This window comes from Nycticebus coucang, chromosome 11 (assembly GCF_027406575.1).
Source record: "Nycticebus coucang isolate mNycCou1 chromosome 11, mNycCou1.pri, whole genome shotgun sequence".
NCBI lineage: Eukaryota > Metazoa > Chordata > Mammalia > Primates > Lorisidae > Nycticebus > Nycticebus coucang.
Genome location: NC_069790.1, coordinates 120929679 through 120948218, shown reverse-complemented (window position 1 = coordinate 120948218; position 18540 = coordinate 120929679). Strand labels below are relative to the sequence as shown.

Below are 18540 nucleotides of genomic sequence, written 5' to 3'. Positions count from 1 at the left end.
TGAGAGGGGAAGTAGAGCAGGGAACAGGCTGTCACCAGCCCTGGAAATCAGAACGGCCTCTCTGGGGCAGTGTGCCCATGTGCAGCAAAAGTCCTAAAAATGGGCAACCCTAGAGTCTCACCGTTTTTTTTCTGGGAATTTGTCAAAAGGAAATAGAATAGGGTGGCGCCTGTGGCTCAGTCGGTAAGGCGCTGGCCCCATATACCGAGGGTGGCGGGTTCAAACCTGGCCCCGGCTGAACTGCTTCAAACCCAGCCTGGGCCAGCTAAACAACAATGACGACTGCAACAAAAAAATAGCTGGGCGTTGTGGTGGGCACCTGGGGTTCCAGCTACTTGGGAGGCTGAGGCAAGAGAATCGCTTAAGCCCAGGAGTTGGAGCGCCATGAGCTGTGTGATACCATGGCACTCCACCGAGGGCCATAAAGTGAGACTCTGTCTCTACAAAAAAAAAAAAAAAAAAAAAGGAAATAGAATAATCAGACAGGTGTACAAGGAGGTGCACAATAAACAGCATTCATCTGTGCCTGTCAGAATAATGACTAATGCTCAGCAGGTGCTCACCACGTGTCAGCCCTGTTCTAAGCATGCTACACACAGGATGCACACATGAGAGACATGGCCAGTGGCTTTGTTATGACCCCTCCACCTAAGGTGAGGAAACTGAGGCACAGAAAATCTCACCTCTTCCCATACGATCTCTTCCAATTATCAGCTCCTTGAGGGCTCCAAGGATGCACATCTCAAAGTGCCACATGGCAAAGATGAGCTCAGAACAAGGCCCAGGACCTCCGCTTGGGTCCTCACTTGACCGCACCACAGGCCAGAGAGCCAAGGGTAAGATACAGCCGAAAGTTCACTCACAGGGTCACAGCTAGGTGGACAGACACAGCCAGAATGTGACTCTGGGAAGACAGGCCCGGAGCTGTGGGTGACCTGCCCGAGGTCTCACAGTCAGTCAGTGACAGAGCAGCAAGGAGAACTCCCAGCCCAGGGAGCTGCCCAGCATACAGACAGACAAAGGGGCCTCCTGTGAACCTGTGACTCTCTGGCTCCCCTTCTCCCAGTGAAGTGGTTTCCACAAAATCCCACCTTTGCGGGCGGCGCCTGTGGCTCAGTCGGTAAGGTGCCGGCCCCATATACCGAGGGTGGTGGGTTCAAACCCGGCCCCAGCTGAACTGCAACCAAAAAATAGCCGGGCGTTGTGGCGGGCGCCGTAGTCCCAGCTACTCGGGAGGCTGAGGCAAGAGAATCGCTTAAGCCCAGGAGTTGGAGGTTGCTGTGAGCTGTGTGAGGCCACGGCACTCTACCGAGGGCCATAAAGTGAGACTCTGTCTCTACAAAAAAAAAAAAAAAAAAAAAAAAATCCCACCTTTGCTGTGAAACACTAGTAGTATCAAATCAGTCAGAGGAGCTGACAGGAGACAAAAGGCCACACCTAACAACAGACACCTCGGGGAAAGGAGGCCCAAGTTTCCTCTACTTCCTTCTATGTTTGAGCGGGTTTTAACAAGCACATATTTACTTTAGTCACTTAGACATACTTAAATGAAAATTTTCAAAAATATATTTTAAAGCATTTCTTAAGCAAGTATCAGCCTACTGTTTGTTACAGCCACGCTTATTCCCAGAAAGGAGAGACACTTCAGAGAGCCACTGTACAGTGGGGGATTCAAGACATCAGAAGAAAACTACAGGCCGGGCGCAGTGGCTTATGCCTGTAATCCCAGCACTTTGGGAGGCTGAAGTGGGCAGATCCCCTGAGCTCACAAGTTTGAAACCAGCCTGAGCTAGAGGCAGACCCCATCTCTAAAGAAAAAATAGCAGGCATTGTGGTGGGCACCTGTAGTCCCAGCTACTCAGGAGGCTGAGGCAGGAGAATCACTTGAGCCCAGAAGTTAGAGGTTGCTGTGAGCCATGACACCAGGGCACTCTACCAGGGGCAACAAAGGTGAGACTCTGTCTCAAAAAAAAAAAAAAGTCCAAATTCACCCTTAAATTATACTCTAAAAGTTTCTAAGACTCAAAGTCAGGTCAATTCAACTCTCAATAAAATTTCCTTTAGAAACAGCTTTTATGGGTGGCGCCTGTGGCTCAGTTGGTAGGGCACCGGCCCCATACCGAGGGTGACAGGTTCAAACCCGGCCCCGGCTGAACTGCAACCAAAAAATAGCTGGGCGTTGTGGCGGGCACCTGTAGTCCCAGCTGCTCGGGAGGCTGAGGCAAGAGAATTGCTTAAGCCCAGGAGTTGGAGGTTGCTGTGAGCTGTGTGATGCCACAGCACTCTACCGAGGGCCATAAAGTGAGACTCTGTCTCTACAAAAAAAAAAGAAACAGCTTTTATAAGGGCGGATGGGAGCGCCCCCCCACACACATACACACACAACTGTATTACATCATCCTGCCAAGGGGAACACCACCAGACCTGGAGTTGGAAAACCAGGTAAAATTCCTGGTTCTAACACTCACCACTGTGCCTCAGGGAAAGTTACTTATCTAAATCCTAGGCTATTTCACTTGCAAAATGGAGATGGTACTTGCAAACCTACAGACGCACCTTCTCTGGGAAAATAAATGGTGAGCTGCAAAGCTTTAAGCCTCATTCCAATCTCCAGTTAAGTGGTAGGCAGAGTGTCAGCGCAGCAGGGGACCCAGGCACCGTCCTTCCCCACCTCAACTCCACGCTCTACTCCAGGACCAGCTGCCCTAGCCCTTGGCCTGTACCGCACAAGTCAGCTAGAAGGAAAGCAACTCAACAGGTTCATTTCTAGTTACCTGCCTAGTAAGAAGAATGAGGGCAACACTCATGCAATGCCACCTGGGGACACAGGGGTTCTCAGAGGAGTGTCTGGCTCCCCCAAGCTTTCTAAGAAGGCTACCTCGCCCCCTCCTCTTCTGAGCCAGAGGCAGGTTGACAGCTGGTGGAGGGCTCAGGAGCACCAATGATGGGTGCAGTGTGGGCCGGCATGAGCCTCCTCAGAGTTAACGCTCCCCTGAAACCCCTGCTCCTGCAGGACAAGATGAAGTACCATCTCACAAGACTTCTGGGAACGTGGAGAGACAGAAGTAAATACATAGAGAAGAAAGCATTGAAACTTCTTCACTGGGGTCTTACCTGTGCTCCACCTGTGCCCCATAACTTGATGCCCCAGTCTGGGGCCATAGCACCCAACTCGCTCCTCCCCAATTCCCCTGTATGCACTACATGCTTCCCACCCTGCTGCCTTCTGCAGGAGAAAGCTCAGCCCCAAGCCTGATATACAGGAATGAAAAGTGATATAGGAAGGGAGCCAGGTGGTACACAGGGATAAGGACTGCTTCATTTGTGCAGTATCAACACGTGGGAGGAGCCAGAGTTCAGTGATCTTGGATGGGGCAGGGTGGGTTTCCTGCCACACTGGACCATGAGGTCAGACAGTGTGAAGACCAGCTGTTTAGCTCTTCCCATCTCTCCTTCTGACACTGAGGAAAGGATCTTCTGGGCTTTTTTGAAACAGGGTATCACTCTGTCACCCAAGCTGGAGTACAGTGGTATGATCACAGCCTAGTGCAGCTTCCAACTCTGGGGTTCAAGGGATCCTTCTGCCTGAACCTCCTAGGAGCTGGGACAACAGGTGCACACCACCATGTCCAGTTAAATTTTTTAATTTTTTGTAGAGACAGAGTCTTGCTATGTGCCCAGGCTGGTCTTGAAACTCCTGGTCTCAAGCAATCCTCCCACCTCAGACTTCCAAAGTGCTAGAATTACAGGCATAAGCCACTGTACGTGGCCAGGAAAGAGGTCTTGCTGAGGCTTCTCAAGTCTGACCTTTGCCTTGCTGTCCTGAAAATCTGGGCTTTGTCCTCCCACTCCCAGTACCCCACTGGCACCCCCTACAGGCTGAGCTCTTCTCCCCACGTGCAATGAACTCAAACCTTCTGGCCCTTTCTCCCCACTACTCCCCTTTGATTGCCCATTTTCCATTGTGCTACATGCAACTGGGCCACACGGTAGGAGCTAAATAAATGTATCTGGAACAAAAGCAGCTTTCCCCAGCTACTAGCACCCACACGGATATCTTCTTTTTCAGAATTCCTAGAACCCTTGTGTGCAAAGTCCTATATAAGCAAGCCCACTCCCACCACTCATTCCCTAACAAGCTAATTGCCAAGATGGCCCAGGAGGGTTCAAGGGCAGATTCCCAGCCAGGATTGGAATGTCTACCCAAGGAATAGTGAGAAGGACAAATTAGCTCAGTAGAGAGCGCCCCTGGCTCTAAAATGCATACCATTATTCTGATCCTCCTGAATCAAATTACAGAACAAACAGAAACACCACACAAAACCCCAGGTGGGCCTGGCAGATGGGTTCAAGCAAGGGTGTGGGCTGCAGGGTGGCTTCTCACTGCTCCCTCTTCTGAGCTACCACCCAACATCCCAGCCCCCTTCTCTATCTAGCCTCCACTTGCCTGCATCTCTTTCAGTCCCTTTAAGATGTTACTAAGCCCAGGGCCCAGCGCAAGCAGGCAATCTGGGAACTGAATCAGTGGGCCAGTGAGGCTAAGAGCACTCCAGCTAGTCCAGGCTGCTGAAACTCAAAGGAACTTCACTGTTGTGTTTTGTTTGTTTGTTTGTTTAAGCCCTAGGGAGGAAAACAAAGGAGAAACTTGAACAAGTCATCTAGCTGACAAAGCCCATTCCAGCACACACAATAGTCACCACATGACATACAGACCATCCACTTCCAGGCTCCATGCCCATCAGGAACCTTGAGCTGGGGTTCCAGGCCCTCCCTGGGGGCAGCTCTCCCCTGTGCACATCCACCCAGCTAGCAGGCCTTTCCACCCACCTGCCAAACCCTTGGGGCTGTTTCTACCAACAACTTCTCCAAACTTGGTTAGCCTGGTCCAGCCTCCCATGTTCCACACATCCAGGGTCCCCACTCTGGACTGCATCCCTCTCACAGCTAGGTGACCCCCGCAAGTCAGAGGAGTGCCAATCCCCAGAGGTGAGCGAGTGCTGAGCTGGGAGCCAAGAGCGGGGCTCCCTCTCTTCTTTGAGCCTCAGTTTCCCCACCAGTGACATAAGGGTGGCTCAGAGGTTCTATACATGGAGGCTTCCAACTCTGTCCCAGCTCACAGCTGTGCTTCTCCGTTCCCTAAGACCAAGTGATGGACAGGTTTTCTCCTTCCTTGGCCTTTGGTGGGAAAGGAACTTTCCAAAATGATCTGCCTCCTCTCAAATCCTGAAACACAGGAAAGCTGACCATCCCCCTGCTGCTTCCTGCCCTGGACACGGGGTTGGAGGTGACTGAGAGAAGTGGAGAGAAGACAGGAGATGGAGGTACCCACCGTACTTCCTCAGTGCCAAATGGGTCCTGAGAGCACCTCCCAAGTCACTTTAAGTAAGTGCGGGAGGCTTTGTTACACAGCCTGCAAATGTCATCCCTTTCCACGGAGAGGCTCGCTCCTCCCCCGCCCCCACAAGCAGAGGATCCACTCTGACATATGTTTATGTAACAGCCCAGGTCTGCAGGGGGCCTGGGGCAGGGGGTAGGGGCATGGGGGAGCTCAGTCTCAGTCCAAACTCAGAGTGAGCGCAGAAACGTCTCAGAAAATCTGCCCCTCTCCTTCGTTGCGGAAAGAAGGTGGGGACACTGCTTCACAGGACAGAAGCAATATAGTTTGGCAGATGGAGAGGCCTCCAATGGCAGGAAGGATACAGGGCAGAAATTGGAGGTGTGGTTTTTTTTCTTTTGAAGCCTGCCTACAGCAACAAAGCTCAGACAACAGAATAGGGAAGCAAGAGGGGTGAGGTGGGTAAGAAGGACAGCTCTGGGAAAGAGCCTGGGAGGCCCCACAGGGAGCAACAGGGCAGCAGGGACCAGGGGAGGGACAGCAGAACTGAGAATGCACATGTGAGCAGCAGCTGGGTCCATCTGGTGATGATGAGACATCAAGTCCCAGGATTTCATGATAGTGATGCAGAGCTTCCAGGCCAAGCAGATGGGACCATGGGGTATTTCCAAATAGCAAGGGGAAGTTGGCTGGGAGGGAGGGCTCTAGCAGGGGGAATTCCACTTGTCATGTTGAATTTAAGATGGAGGTGAAAACCCTGGCTTGGTGCCTATAGCTAAAGCAGCTAAGGCGCCAGCCACATACAACAGAGCTGGTGGATTCGAATCCAGCTCCGGCCTACCAAACAACAATGACATCTACAACCAAACAATAGCTGGGCGTTGTGGCGGGCGCCTGTAGTCCCAGCTACTTGGGAGGCTGAGGCAAGAGAATTGCTTGAGCCCGGGAGTTTGAGGTTGCTGTGAGCTGTGACACTCTACCCAGGGCAATAGCTTGAGGCTCTGTCTCAAAAAAAAAAAAAAAAAAACCCAAGTGCATCCCAGGAATCATGGTCTTCTCATCACAGAAAGCTCCCAACAGAGAAGCCTGAATTGGGAAGGAGAGACCAGCAGGCCCCACCTCTCTCTGCTCTGGGAAGGGCTCTACAGCAGACCCTCTGCCCTCACTTTCCTAGGTTGACCAGCCAGGTCTCTTCACCCTCTAGAAGGAACTGGGGACAGGGGAGAGGTAATCTTCCCGGAGTTGATCAGGAATTTCTTTACTTCTTCTAAGGGACAGTGAAGCTGCAGCACATAGTGTCTCTCCTCACGCCATTCCCTTCAGATCTAGAAGGAAAAATTGGCCATCTCTTCTCTTTGGGGCCCCAGGCTCACACAAATGCCTCCTCCCAGTCCCCAGCCACTGCGGTGATTCAGGCCATTTACTCAGATCCACGTTAATGAGTTTTTGCTGCCACCTAATTAGTTCACAGTGAGCCCAGTCTTGAGAGGAAAGAGATAAGAGTGGGTGGGGGAAAGGACAGAAAAAGTCAGACTGGAATGTCACAACAGGAAGGCAGGACTCTAGTTTCTCCTACTTCCAAGAGACCCAATAATCCTTTCCCAGCTATGGGGACCTCTGAAAATAGAAAGGAATGTTCAGGTGCAGAAACCCAGAGAGCCTCGCACAAAGAGGTGGGAGTGAGGCCCGCACAAAGAGGTGGGAGTGAGGCCCTAACTATAAGGCCCCAGGAGTGGACAGGCCCCTGCCCACAATTCCATGTCATCCTGAAGAGCCATGTCACTTGGCTCTTGCTGCATTTCCACTAAGACAGAACCCACCACCTGCTGGTGGGCGTCCCCCTTCTAACGTAAGTGGAGGAGGAAGCAGATGGCCCAAAGCAAGGCCCATCTGTCTGTGAGCACTCGAAGGTCACCATGCCACTGGGTGCCTGTGACTACCAGTGGCCCTTACCATATCAGGGTAGTGGAGATTTCTGTAAGGAGTGTGCCCACACTTCCTATGGCAGCAGGCACCTGAAAGTCCAGCAGCCAAGAGACCAGAGAAAGGAACAGTGGGCAGCGCTGTGGCCCTGGGTCCCTGGAGATCATTCGGCCCCCTGCAGCCCCGCGCCTGCCTCCGGAGTTAGCAGCCACGAATGGCCGGCGCGCACTGTACAAGGCAAAGGCACGGATGGACAGTCCGGTGCCTCTCACTCGGTTGCAGCGCCCCACCACCGCGCCAGGCGCGGCCCTCTCCCTCTTGGCCTCAGCAGCGTGGGGAGGGGAGGTGTGCGTCGAAAGAGGGCGCCGTCACAAAAGCCACCCTCATCTTCCAAGGCCCACCGGCGCTAGGCCCGGGAAGACTGCCATCCCCTAACCGAGGCATTAAGCCCCCGCCCCACTGCGGGGCAGAGCCGGGGCAGCGGCCGAGATGCCTCCCCGGTCGCCGCCCCACCTCCCCGCGCGCCAAGGCACGCCGCCGCGCCCACCCTCCCTGGTCAAACCAGATTCGGCCCTATCCCCCAGGGCTATACCACCTTCGTGCCCTGGAGCACTAAGCGCAGAAAATGTCCCCCCTGGCCCCAAAGTGTCCCTGAACGAGACACGGCGAAACCTACTAGCCCGCTCTACAGCGCCAATCAGCAAACCGCGTGGCCCGGATCTCAGGCGCGCGAGGACCCCCGACAGGGAGAGCGTGGCCGGCTGGGCAGTGCACCCTTGGCCAGCTCTGGAGGGGCCACCGCGCCGTGGCTACCCGCAGCCCCCGATCCGCTCACCCTCTATGGAGATGACGTGCTCCCGGATCTGGTTCTGCAGCGCCAAATCCTCGATGCGCTCGATCAGGTCGTAGATGGCGTAGATATTGGGATGCACAGACTCGAATCGCTGGATCTCGGCCCGGATGGCCGCCGAGTTGGAGAGTGCGAACTGCTGGGGGGGCCCGCTGGCCAGCTGCTGAGAGGGGCCGCCGCCGCCCCCGGCCCCCGGCCCCGCGCCGCCGAACTGCCCGCCGCCCCCCGAGCCGCCGCCGCCGCCTCCCGGAGCCGCGAGGCTCTGCTGTTGCTGCGGGCTCTGCCCCCCGCCCGCCTGGAAGTTCATGGCTCCGAAGCCGGGGGGCCCGAGGCGGGCCCGGCCAGGGCCCGGGGCGGCGCGGCGGCGGCGAGCGGGCGCGCGGGGCTGGTGGGGCCGGGACTACTGGACCCGCGGCACGGGGCTAGTGCATCGGGCCCGAGTCGGGGGGCCAAAGCCACGAGGCGCCGCCGCGCACGCTGTGGCCACCGTTGCTGGGCGCTTCCCGGCGCCGCGATCCCGCTGTCTCGGCGCAGCCTCCAGCGGCAACAACAACGGGACCGGGAGCGCGCGGCCCGGGCCCTCCCCCCGCGTCATGCGCACGCACAGCCACCCCCGCCGGCTCCGGCACACGCTACCCGAGCCCCCTCCCCGCCGCCCCCACCCCTCCAGCGCGCCAGCCCCAGCGCCCCCGCCCCTTCCTAGCTAGTCAGCTCCGCAGCCTCCACCCCCAGGCCGCGCTCCAGGCCGGGCGCCCGGTCCCCTCCCACCCAGCCTCAGCCCTTCCGCCTCCTCACCAGCCCCCACCCACGCCGCCTGGAGGGCCACCCGCTCGGAGGGGACAGCTGCCCTGACCTCCTCCCGAGCCCAGCTGTCGTTTTCGCCTCCCTGCGCATATCTGGGCGGGGTGTTGGGTCTCTGGGCAATGTACAAACTGTACCCCGCGCCGGAGGGTGGTGATGAACGCCAATGATTGGCCCGGCTGCTCCTAGCTTACAGCGTCCTGACTTCAGTGCGGCATAGGCTCCCCTGTCCCCAGGCCCCGAGGTCAACCCTAGAGTCCACCCCGCCACCAGGGTTCTCTCCCTGGCTCACTGCCCAGACTCTCCACTGTTGGCTGCAGCTTAGGGGCTGGGATGGATTCTCAGCTGCTATTTCCAGTTCTCCCTGAGGCTTCATGGATGGCCCCTGGAAATAACACTTTGAACAAAAAAGTCCCCACTCTTATCCTCTTGTGACGGGTCTATCCTAAAAGACATCTCCGCCTTGCATGCGGTGGACTGGGAGGCTTCCTCACCCCTGACATGGAGGAAGAAGGGGGGAAAAATCAAATACTATGCCTTTTCCTTCCCTATCCACCCCATTCAGGAGACTGGACAGGGCCCACATGGTGCTCTTAATTTTCCTTGTCCTCACTCCCTTTTCCTTGTCCAACTCCATTCTGTTGTTTCACCCTTTCTTGGGCCAGGGAGTGCCCTTGAAATGTCCCAGTTACCAGAGCATTCCCATTGCCAAAGCTGTCTGCAGCTGAACCCCACTCCCACCCCCAACACACATATTTCCTAAAACCCACCAGAGGTTGCATGTATGTTGCAGGGGCCCCAGCCAATAAATGTGCCAGGGATATAGCAGGATATTTGCTACACCAGATATCCTCAGATAGTTGACACATGTCATCCTTTTTACACACTTTCAATTCCCAGGCCAAGCTGAACCTCCCCTGCCTCTGCCCCCCTCACCATCCCCCCGCATACAATTGCCCATCATTTGACTACTCACACAACTTGGCCCCAGTACCAACCCAGTCACCACTCCTGAGTGTCTTGAGCCTTCCAAAGAACCAGGTGCACAGGTAATCAACACATGAGATGTCCTGTGCTCCTGAAGGGCATGGGTTTCTATCTACCTATATGACCTTAAGGATGTCTTGAACTTTCTCAGGGCTTCATCTGCAAAATATAGTGGTTGAACAGAAAACCTAGCTGTGGCATTCTATAATTCTAAAACTAACAACCAACATCCCTTTCAGATGTTTAATTAAAACTGATGTAACTTCTTGACAGCAAGAAGTTACATCAGTTATACCTGCCAAAAGAGATGCTAAGGGTAAGAAATGCTGACAACCCCTTGAATGTGTTGCCCCAGCAACCAGCACACACTTGTTTTAGCACTGATAGGCTATCTATGCATCTGTCCTCTATTAGTAGATGAGCCATATGAGGGCAGGGAGAGGGTCTGATTCACCATTGTATTCTTGCACAATGCCTTGCAAAATTTATAGTATATATTTAATAAATGTCTGTAGAAAAATGAATGGAAGGGAAAGAACTAGAAATAAGTTCGTTCTGTACCTTACAAATTCAAACATTCTCAAAACAACATTTGTCAGTTTGCTCCCGTAAGTAGGCATGAACTATGGAAAAAAAACTAGGGTAGATCTCTTTTTTTTTTTTGTAGAGACAGAGTTTCACTTTATTGCCCTCGGTAGAGTGCCATGGCCTCACACAGCTCACAGCAACCTCCAACTCCTGGGCTTAGGCGATTCTCCTGCCTCAGCCTCCTGAGTAGCCCAGGCGGACTACAGGTGCCCACCCCAACGCCCGGCTATTTTTTTGTTGCAGTTTGGCCAGGGCTGGGTTTGAACCCGTCACCCTCGGTATATGGGGCCGCGGCCCTGCTCACTGAGCCACAGGCGCTGCCCCTAGGGTAGATTATCTTTAATCAAGACTAGCCTGTAAAATTCACGATGTGAAATCTCTGTGGCTACAGGAGCCCAGAAGAATCCACAGAAGTCCGTAAGCCAGGTTGGGACTTGACATCCTCTATTGTAACACAATAAGGACTCACATTTCTGAGCCCAGGTTTGGGTAGATGGAATGTACTTATACCAGGTGAGCAAACATCTACTACGTGACACAGACATAGTTTTCACATTTTTAAATAAAACCATATGATTTCTTCCTTATAATTGATGGACTTATGAGGTATGTTCTAGGAACGAAGAAACATGTTCAAAGAGATTCAGTAACCCATCCAAGGTCATATAGCTGATAAGCACCGGATAAGTGGTCAGGATTTGTTCCAGGTTACAAAGTTCATGCTTCTTTCACAGTCCTGCAGGGGCAATGTGGAGAAGGGGAACAGGGAAAGGGACAGCCCTGGGGATTGGTATCCTTAGCCAGCCTGGCTCGGCAGCCTGTGGGTACCGGGGTCTGGCCTGAAGTCACTTTGGGAGTCCACCGTGCCTTCTGGCGTCCACTCTGACACAAGGATACGCCGAGGTAGGGACAACCTGAGCTCCCCAGAGCTTCATCACCGCATCACCAACACGGTCACTCTGACGTGCTCCAGATGACGTCGGTGTCTAGACTGAAAGATGCCCAGGCTGCTGGCGGGGAAGGGGGAGGGTTTTGCTCCTACCCAAATCTCTGGAGCTAGCACAACTCCCAAAGCTGCCCCCGCGGATCCCCCGGCGGTCAGCTGGTGTCAGGGACCACCGCTCGAACCCCGCATGTGGGTCTGCAGAGCGGAGGTTGGGGACAGCGCGGCTCCGGACTACAAGTCCCACAATGCCACGGGCCGCCGCGGCGGAGAAGGAGGGGTGCTTCAGGTACTTGCGACCTCGGCGCCTCCTGCCCGGAAGTGCCCCAGGGGCCGAGATGGAGCTGGCAGAACCGAAGGGTGAGTCCCCGCACCGCGACCGCGCCCACCCTGCCACCCAGGGCCGCAGGTGGGCCCCGCTCGCCCCGCCCCGGGAACGCTGTGCCTTCCTGCGGCTCCGGGGGGCGGGCAGATGGGAGGGCTGATGGGGGTGGGGAAGATGAAGTCTCGGGAGTTGGGGTGGGGAGGATGAAGTCTCGGTTTCCTGGGCCGGATCTGGGGTCTGGGAGCTGGGAATCCGAGGCTTTGGGGAGGCTACTAGACTAGACGCGAAGTTGGGTCCCCGCGGGGTGGAGCTCGCAGGGACCAGGAAGGGGCTGAGTTGAGTGGGTGGCAATGCTTGGTGGCTCCAGATTGCCAAAGGGCGGAGTTTGACGTTTGGAGTGGGGGAGGTTTTGGGAAGCAGCCCCATGCCATGCGTGGGGTTTGGGTAAATTGTAATGCGTGAGGGTGGGGGAATCCATTTCCCCTCTTGGAGAAACTTTAGCGACAGAGTAAATGAGCCTTTTGGGGGTGAAGTAGGTAAGAGGTAAACTTTGGGATGAAGTGGACAAAAGAATAGATACCCTCCTTGGGGTAAAGTTTGGTGGGGGTCGCTTAGAAAGTCAAGGCCCTTACCTTGAGGGTTTGAGTGAACTGGGGAGCTAAAGACTGAGACTTGGGTTACAGAGAGTTAGGAGTTGGGATTGAGAGATGGGAAAAGGCAAGTTTGGGGCAACTGCGAGTGAGGCCAGTCTATGCTGGGGCAGGTAAGGGGACAGAGGGCTTAGGACTGTGGGAGAGTGTGGTGGGTGGAGGGCTCGTGACCAGGGAGCCCACCCTCACGGGTTCTTTGTGCCTCTCCAGCTCGGTAGCGGTGCGGTTAAGGCAGGCGTCATGACCCTGATTGAAGGGGTGGGTGATGAGGTGACCATCCTTTTCTCGGTGCTTGCCTGCCTTCTGGTGCTGGCCCTTGCCTGGGTCTCAACACATACTGCTGAGGGCACGGACCCACTGCCCCAGCCCTCAGGGCCCCCAGCGTCAGTACCACCCGGCGAAGCCATGGCAGCTACTGAGAGCATCAGAGGGGAGGCCCCAGGGTCCGAGACCCCCAGCCTGAGACACAGAGGTCAAGCTGCACAGCCAGAACCTAGCCTGGGGGTCACAGCAACACCACCACCCTCGGACTCCCCACAGGAGCCCCTAGTGCTACGACTGAAATTCCTCAATGATTCAGAGCAGGTGGCCAGGGTCTGGCCCCATGACACCATTGGCTCCTTGAAAAGGTAAGGGGGAACAGGGCAGGAGTGGAATTCTAAAGAATTGGGAGGAAGTGATTGCACCACCACAGAGATTTGAGACTTCCCCCTCAATTTAAGATCTCCAAATCGCATACCATAGTGGTTACCCTGTGGCAGGTGGAGGGCACAAGTGAGGGTGGGAGTGTGTTCTAGGGCAAGGGCCAAGGATTGCCTGAGGCCTACTTTCTTACCCAGGTCCCTCTCTTCTCAGGACCCAGTTTCCTGGCCGGGAACAGCAGGTGCGACTCATCTACCAAGGGCAGCTGCTAGGAGACGACACCCAGACCCTGAGCAGCCTTCATCTCCCTTCCAATTGCGTTCTCCACTGCCATGTGTCCACAAGAGTCGGGCCCCCACATCCCCCCTGCACCCCTGGCTCAGAGCCAGGCTCCTCCGGGCTGGAAGTAGGCAGCCTCTTGCTGCCCCTGCTGCTGCTGCTGCTGCTACTACTATGGTACTGCCAGATCCAGTACCGGCCCTTCTTCCCCCTGACGGCTACCCTGGGCCTGGCCGGCTTCACCCTGCTCCTCAGTCTGCTGGCCTTTGCCATGTACCGCCCGTAGTGCCTTCACGGGCTCATGGCAGTATTGCTGGCCTCTCCGGACCTTGCTCCCTCCACCGTGGTCAGAGCTGCTGTCTGCCCAGATCTGCCTCTCTGGCCTGCTTATTTCCACTACCCTGAAGCCCAGCCCTGCGTCAGAGGACTCCGGGGGGCTGGCAGAGGCCCCTCCCTGTGATCTCCGTGGCTCTGGGACACCTCCTGGGGCTGCTGGCCCACAGCCTCCACTGACAGTCGGCTCCTCAGGGTCAGGCACATGCTGTCCCCATCTGGGCCTTGGGCGGAGCCGGGCCACCCCCCTAGGCTGGTCTTGGTGTCTTTCCCGAGGACCCAGACCCCTCTAGTTCCTGACAACTCCTTGGGCAGATTTAGGGACCCAAGGACTTCGGGAGGCTGATAAAGGGGAGCTGAGAGGGGTAGAGTTCTCTGAAACGTGTGCACATTAAAGTAACTGTGAAGTTTTCTTTCTTGGTGTCTGCGTGTGTGGTACCTGCGGGGCTGGAGAGCCCGTGCCCACGGGACGGAAGAGTGCAGGTCACGGAGCAGCTCTGACCAACCCGCTTCCCCTTCTCCCCTCCGCCGTCTGCCTTCTGCATTTGGCTCGCTGGCTCCGCCCCCACGCCGTGCGCTCATTTCCTGGCGGGCGGGGCTCACTGCGCCCGGGCTCGCAGCGCCTGCTGGGAGCCACGTCTCAGCTGGCCCAGGGCCTCGCGGTGATTGGCGTCGGGCGGCGCTCCGGGGGCTGCTGGGAAGATGGCGGACTTGGTGGCCCGCTGATGAGGAGGCCGCGGGGGGAGCCCGGCTCCCGGGCCCCGAGACCGACTGAGGGAGTGACCTGCGCGGGGCCCGGGGAGTCATGTAGGGGTGGCGCCTGCGGGGCGGGCCGCGGGAGGGCGGCGGGAGCTGGCGTTGGCGGCGGTGACCGCGGTCTCCTGGAGTCCCTGGGCAGGGGTGGATGTGGGGGCTCCTGACCTCAGCGACTCCGCGCCATTGCAAAGCTGCGCACTCGAGTCCCACGCGTGTTGTGCGAGGTGGGCACTGCATTCTCATTTCACGAGTGAGGAGACTTAGGCGGAGTGACGAAGACGAAGGTCCAAGGTCACGCCGCTGGTAAGTGGGAGCGCCCAGCATGGAACCCAGCACCGTCCGGCCGCGGAGTCCGCATTCCGTCCTTCGTGCTGCCGCCGCCTCCTGAGGGAGGGGGAGGTGGTCGGAAGGGCGCATCGCCAGGGCCACCTGGGCTCTAGACTGGGCGCGACCACTAACCCGGTTAATGACCTCGGGCTTAACTAAAGCTGCTCTGGGCCGTGGTTTCTCCACCTGTGAAATGAGGTAATGCCTGCCCTGCCTACTCCTCGTGGGCGTGTAAGAAGTATCAGAGAAAATGATGCATACGGAATTGCTTTGTAAATAGTGCTATGCTGAGCACGTTAAAGGAGTATGATGACAATTTCAAAGGAGTAAGGAGGCAGAGGGGCGGGTAGGGGGGAGGACCAGAGCAGTCACAAAGGGGTACTCTGAACCCCAGGCCCCTCTGGAGGGGGAGTGAAGTGAGTAGATAGCGGGTCTTTCTCCTCTTTGGAGAAAACCTCACCCCCTTTTCTGGACCGCCCTTCAGGGTCTCCATCACCCAACTTCATGCTTCGAGTCCTGCTTTCTGCCCAGGCCTCCCCTGCTCGGCTGTCTGGCCTGCTGCTGATTCCCCCAGTACAGCCTTGCTGTTTGGGGCCCAGCAAGTGGGGGAACCGACCCCTTGGAGGATGCCCCAATGCAGGCCCTGTGCAAGGGCTGCAGCGACTTCTGGAACAGGCAAGGAGCCCTGGGGAGCTGCTGCGTTGGCTGGGCCAGAACCCCACCAAGGTGCGCGCCCACCACTACCCCGTGGCACTTCGTCGTCTGGGCCAGCTCTTAGCATCTCAGCCACAGCCCCCTCCTGTGGAGCAGGCCACACTGCAGGACTTGAGTCAGCTCATCATCCGTAACTGCCCCTCCTTTGACATTCACACCATCCGTGTGTGTCTGCACCTTGCAGTCTTACTTGGTGAGGAGGGGCTTGAGGGCTTTTGGGGGGCTGGGTACTAATGGAAAAATAGAGAAACAGAGACTCAACCTCTCAGACTTTTGCCAGGAACTACACATACCCAGGCACACTTCCCTTCTTACAATAGCAGACATTATGAGTTAAACAGCATTTGTTCTAGTCTCACTAAGGTGGCACCCCAAATCCCTTCTGTAATACAGTGCTCTTTGGAGCCACTATGATTTGTCAGTTTGTGTGAGATGAGAGTATGTTTGCCACCTTTGTATAAGGTCTTCCTCACAGACTTTCCTAATGCCTCACGTTCACACAGTATTTTACATTTCTTCAGTGTTTGTACTTAAACTCTAGCATACCTTCCCACTCAGGAAATGGGAGAGGAGAAAGGTGGGGAATTCGCTAACCCCATTCTTAGACCAAACCAGCATTGCTCTTATCAGGACGGCCTTTGACTTCTCCCTCTTAGGCTTTCCATCAGATGGGCCCCTGGTGTGTGCCCTGGAACAGGAGCGAAGGTTCCGCCTCCCTCCAAAGCCACCTCCCCCTTTGCAACCTGTCTTCTGTGGTGGGCAAGGGTTGGAAGCTGCTTTGAGCTGCCCCCGTTTCCTGCGGTATCCACGGCAGCATCTGATCAGCAGCCTGGCAGGTGCTGGAGGGGGTTAAAGGCAAATGGGGGTATTGCTGAGGAGGAGGAGAAAGATGGATTGAGGTGGAATTTAGTCAACTGGAGGTCTGGCCTGAGGGTCCAACATAATAGGCCATTTTTCACAGAGGCCAGGCCAGAGGAACTGACCCCCCATGTGATGGTGCTCCTGGCCCAGCACCTGGCCCGACACCGGTTGCGGGAGCCCCAACTTCTGGAAGCCATTGCCCACTTCCTGGTGGTCCAGGAAGCCCAGCTCAACAGCAAGGTGGGCTTGCCTCCACCCACCCACGCTTCTCTGAGTCATCCTTAGCATCCTCATCAGGCCCAGCCCTCTGTCAAGCTTGGCCGGCCTCTTCCTGCAGTAAACACACCAGTGGGCTGCTCTGTCCCCTGGGACCTCCATCCTTACTTTCTCTGGCTTGTCGAACACCCATAACTAGCATGTACCTAAAGCTCTGCAGTTTTCCAAAGTACTCCCAGTTCCACCCTAGCTTCACGGATCCTGTTTCTCAAAGCCTTCATGGCCAGACCCCACAGAGCTGTCCCCGCTGCTTATTTGGTGATTTAGTCACCTGCTGCTCATGACTGCTTATGCTACTGAACTTGTATGTTGGGCGGGGGAGGGGGGGTAGAAGGACTGTCCTCCCTTTATAGCAATGTTATAAGCTTGAGGCCTCAGCCTCCCCAAAGCTCAGCTTGTAGAAGATACCAGGGAGGTATTTTTGGTGGGTAATGAACTGGTCTTCCTCCACAGGTGGTGCAGAAGTTGGTTCTGCCTTTCGGGCGGCTGAACTACTTGCCATTGGAACAGCAGTTTATGCCCTGCCTTGAAAGAATACTAGCTCGGGAAGCTGGGGTGGCACCCTTGGCCACAGTCAACATCTTAATGTCACTGTGCCAGCTGCAGTGTTTGCCCTTCAGAGCCCTGCACTTTGTTTTTTCCCCTAGTTTCATCAACCACATCAGTGGTATGCAGCATGTTGGCTGGCCGGGACTCTGAGGGGCAGGGGAAGAGTGGGGTGGTCTGCAGCCCAGTGTGCCCCAGTCTCCACCTTCCTGCAGGCACCCCTCATGCTCTGATTGTGCGTCGCTACCTCTCTCTGCTTAACACTGCTGTGGAGCTGGAGCTCCCAGGATACCGGGGTCCCCGCCTTCCCCGAAGGCAGCAAGTGCCCATCTTTCCCCAGCCTCTCACCACTGACCGTGCCCGCTGCAAGTACAGGTGGATGGGGCAGCTTGGGGCAAGGGGAGGGGACTCACACAGAAGACAGCAGAAAAGCCAAAGGGACCATAAACAACCCAAGCTAACTTTTGGCAGTCATAAAGAATAATGGGCTCTGAGGCAATAGGCCTCAAGGGGGTAGTGGCTACACAGTGCAGAGTAGGAGGAAACTCCAATGAGACTCAGCCTTTCCTGCTATCCTGTCCTTCCCTGCAGTCACAAGGACATAGTAGCTGAGGGACTGCGCCAACTGCTGGGGGAGGAGAAATACTGCCAAGATCTGACTGTCCCTCCAGGTTATTGCACAGGTGAGCTCTGGGTAGGTGGCAATCTGGGGAGAGGGAGCCCTGGCTGAGGCCACTGGCCCTTCTCCCTGCAGACTTCCTGCTGTGTGTCAGCAGCTCTGGTGCTGTGCTTCCTGTGAGGACCCAGAATCCCTTTCTGCCATACCCACCACGGTCCTGCCTACAAGGCCAGGTTGCCTCTAACCCCACTACCAGAGACCCTGCTCAAAGGTAAGGGAGGCAGGGGGCAGAGCCTCAGCCATCTTTTGCGGCAGCACCCGAGCCATGTTCCTCCCCACTTCTAGGGTGGTGCTGATGCTGCGGGAACGCTGGCATTTCTGCCGTGATGGCAGGGTACTACTGGGCTCACGGGCCCTGAGGGAGCGGCACCTGGGCCTAATGGGCTACCAGCTCTTGCCCGTGAGTTGCCCTGCCCTGCCCTGTCCAGTGTTGTCTTCACTCCTGGCCAATGGTAACATGCTGCCCTCTTCCCACAGCTGCCCTTTGAGGAACTGGAGTCCCAGAGAGGCCTGCCTCAGCTCAAGAGCTACCTGAGGCAGAAGCTCCAGGCCCTGGGCCTCCGCTGGGGGCCTGAAGGGGGGTGAAGGGATTCAGGTGGGGTTTAGGATAGCCCCCCATGGGGGGGTGACAATTTGCACTTTGGCCTCCTATGTTTTGGTTTTTCATTAAAGTCCCTTTCCTTCCCTTTTGCAAGTCTCCTTTCTGGGACAGGGAGTGCAGGGCT

At 56.1% G+C, this 18540-nt stretch overlaps 3 protein-coding genes across 12 annotated transcripts in view; 2 read left to right on the top strand and 1 right to left on the bottom strand.

Moving 5' to 3' along the window:
* AGAP3 (ArfGAP with GTPase domain, ankyrin repeat and PH domain 3) overlaps positions 1-8715 on the bottom strand; it is a 68288-nt gene extending 59573 nt beyond the window's left edge. For 3 of the 4 annotated variants that reach the window (XM_053609678.1, XM_053609679.1, XM_053609680.1), the window contains exon 1: positions 8094-8715. In XM_053609678.1, the coding sequence (XP_053465653.1) occupies positions 8094-8415 (322 nt within the window). In that variant the 5' untranslated portion in view covers positions 8416-8715. The remainder of the gene's footprint in view (positions 1-8093) is intronic. The other variant, XM_053609685.1, reaches the window with a different exon arrangement.
* A 2267-nt stretch (positions 8716-10982) lies between these two features.
* On the top strand, positions 10983-14069 carry TMUB1 (transmembrane and ubiquitin like domain containing 1). 3 transcript variants are annotated; one of them, XM_053609673.1, is made up of 4 exons: positions 10983-11387; positions 11632-11787; positions 12613-13031; positions 13258-14069. In XM_053609673.1, the coding sequence occupies exons 3-4, from the start codon at positions 12643-12645 to the stop codon at positions 13607-13609; spliced, it is 741 nt and encodes a 246-aa protein (XP_053465648.1). In that variant the 5' UTR covers positions 10983-11387; positions 11632-11787; positions 12613-12642; the 3' UTR covers positions 13610-14069. The 3 variants fall into 3 exon arrangements, with proteins under 3 accessions (XP_053465648.1, XP_053465649.1, XP_053465647.1); XM_053609674.1 differs by lacking the exons at positions 10983-11387; positions 11632-11787 and adding an exon at positions 11918-12288; XM_053609672.1 differs by lacking the exons at positions 10983-11387; positions 11632-11787 and having other exon boundaries at positions 12522-13031.
* A 203-nt stretch (positions 14070-14272) lies between these two features.
* Positions 14273-18501, top strand: FASTK (Fas activated serine/threonine kinase). 5 transcript variants are annotated; one of them, XM_053609662.1, is made up of 11 exons: positions 14306-14463; positions 15224-15414; positions 15550-15646; positions 16110-16289; positions 16415-16554; positions 17044-17257; positions 17352-17511; positions 17728-17819; positions 17891-18026; positions 18101-18215; positions 18293-18501. In XM_053609662.1, the coding sequence occupies exons 1-11, from the start codon at positions 14382-14384 to the stop codon at positions 18398-18400; spliced, it is 1515 nt and encodes a 504-aa protein (XP_053465637.1). In that variant the 5' UTR covers positions 14306-14381; the 3' UTR covers positions 18401-18501. The 5 variants fall into 5 exon arrangements, with proteins under 5 accessions (XP_053465636.1, XP_053465639.1, XP_053465637.1 ...); XM_053609661.1 differs by having other exon boundaries at positions 14273-14463; positions 15224-15646; XM_053609663.1 differs by lacking the exon at positions 15550-15646 and having other exon boundaries at positions 14321-14715.
* The last annotated feature ends 39 nt before the right edge of the window (positions 18502-18540 follow it).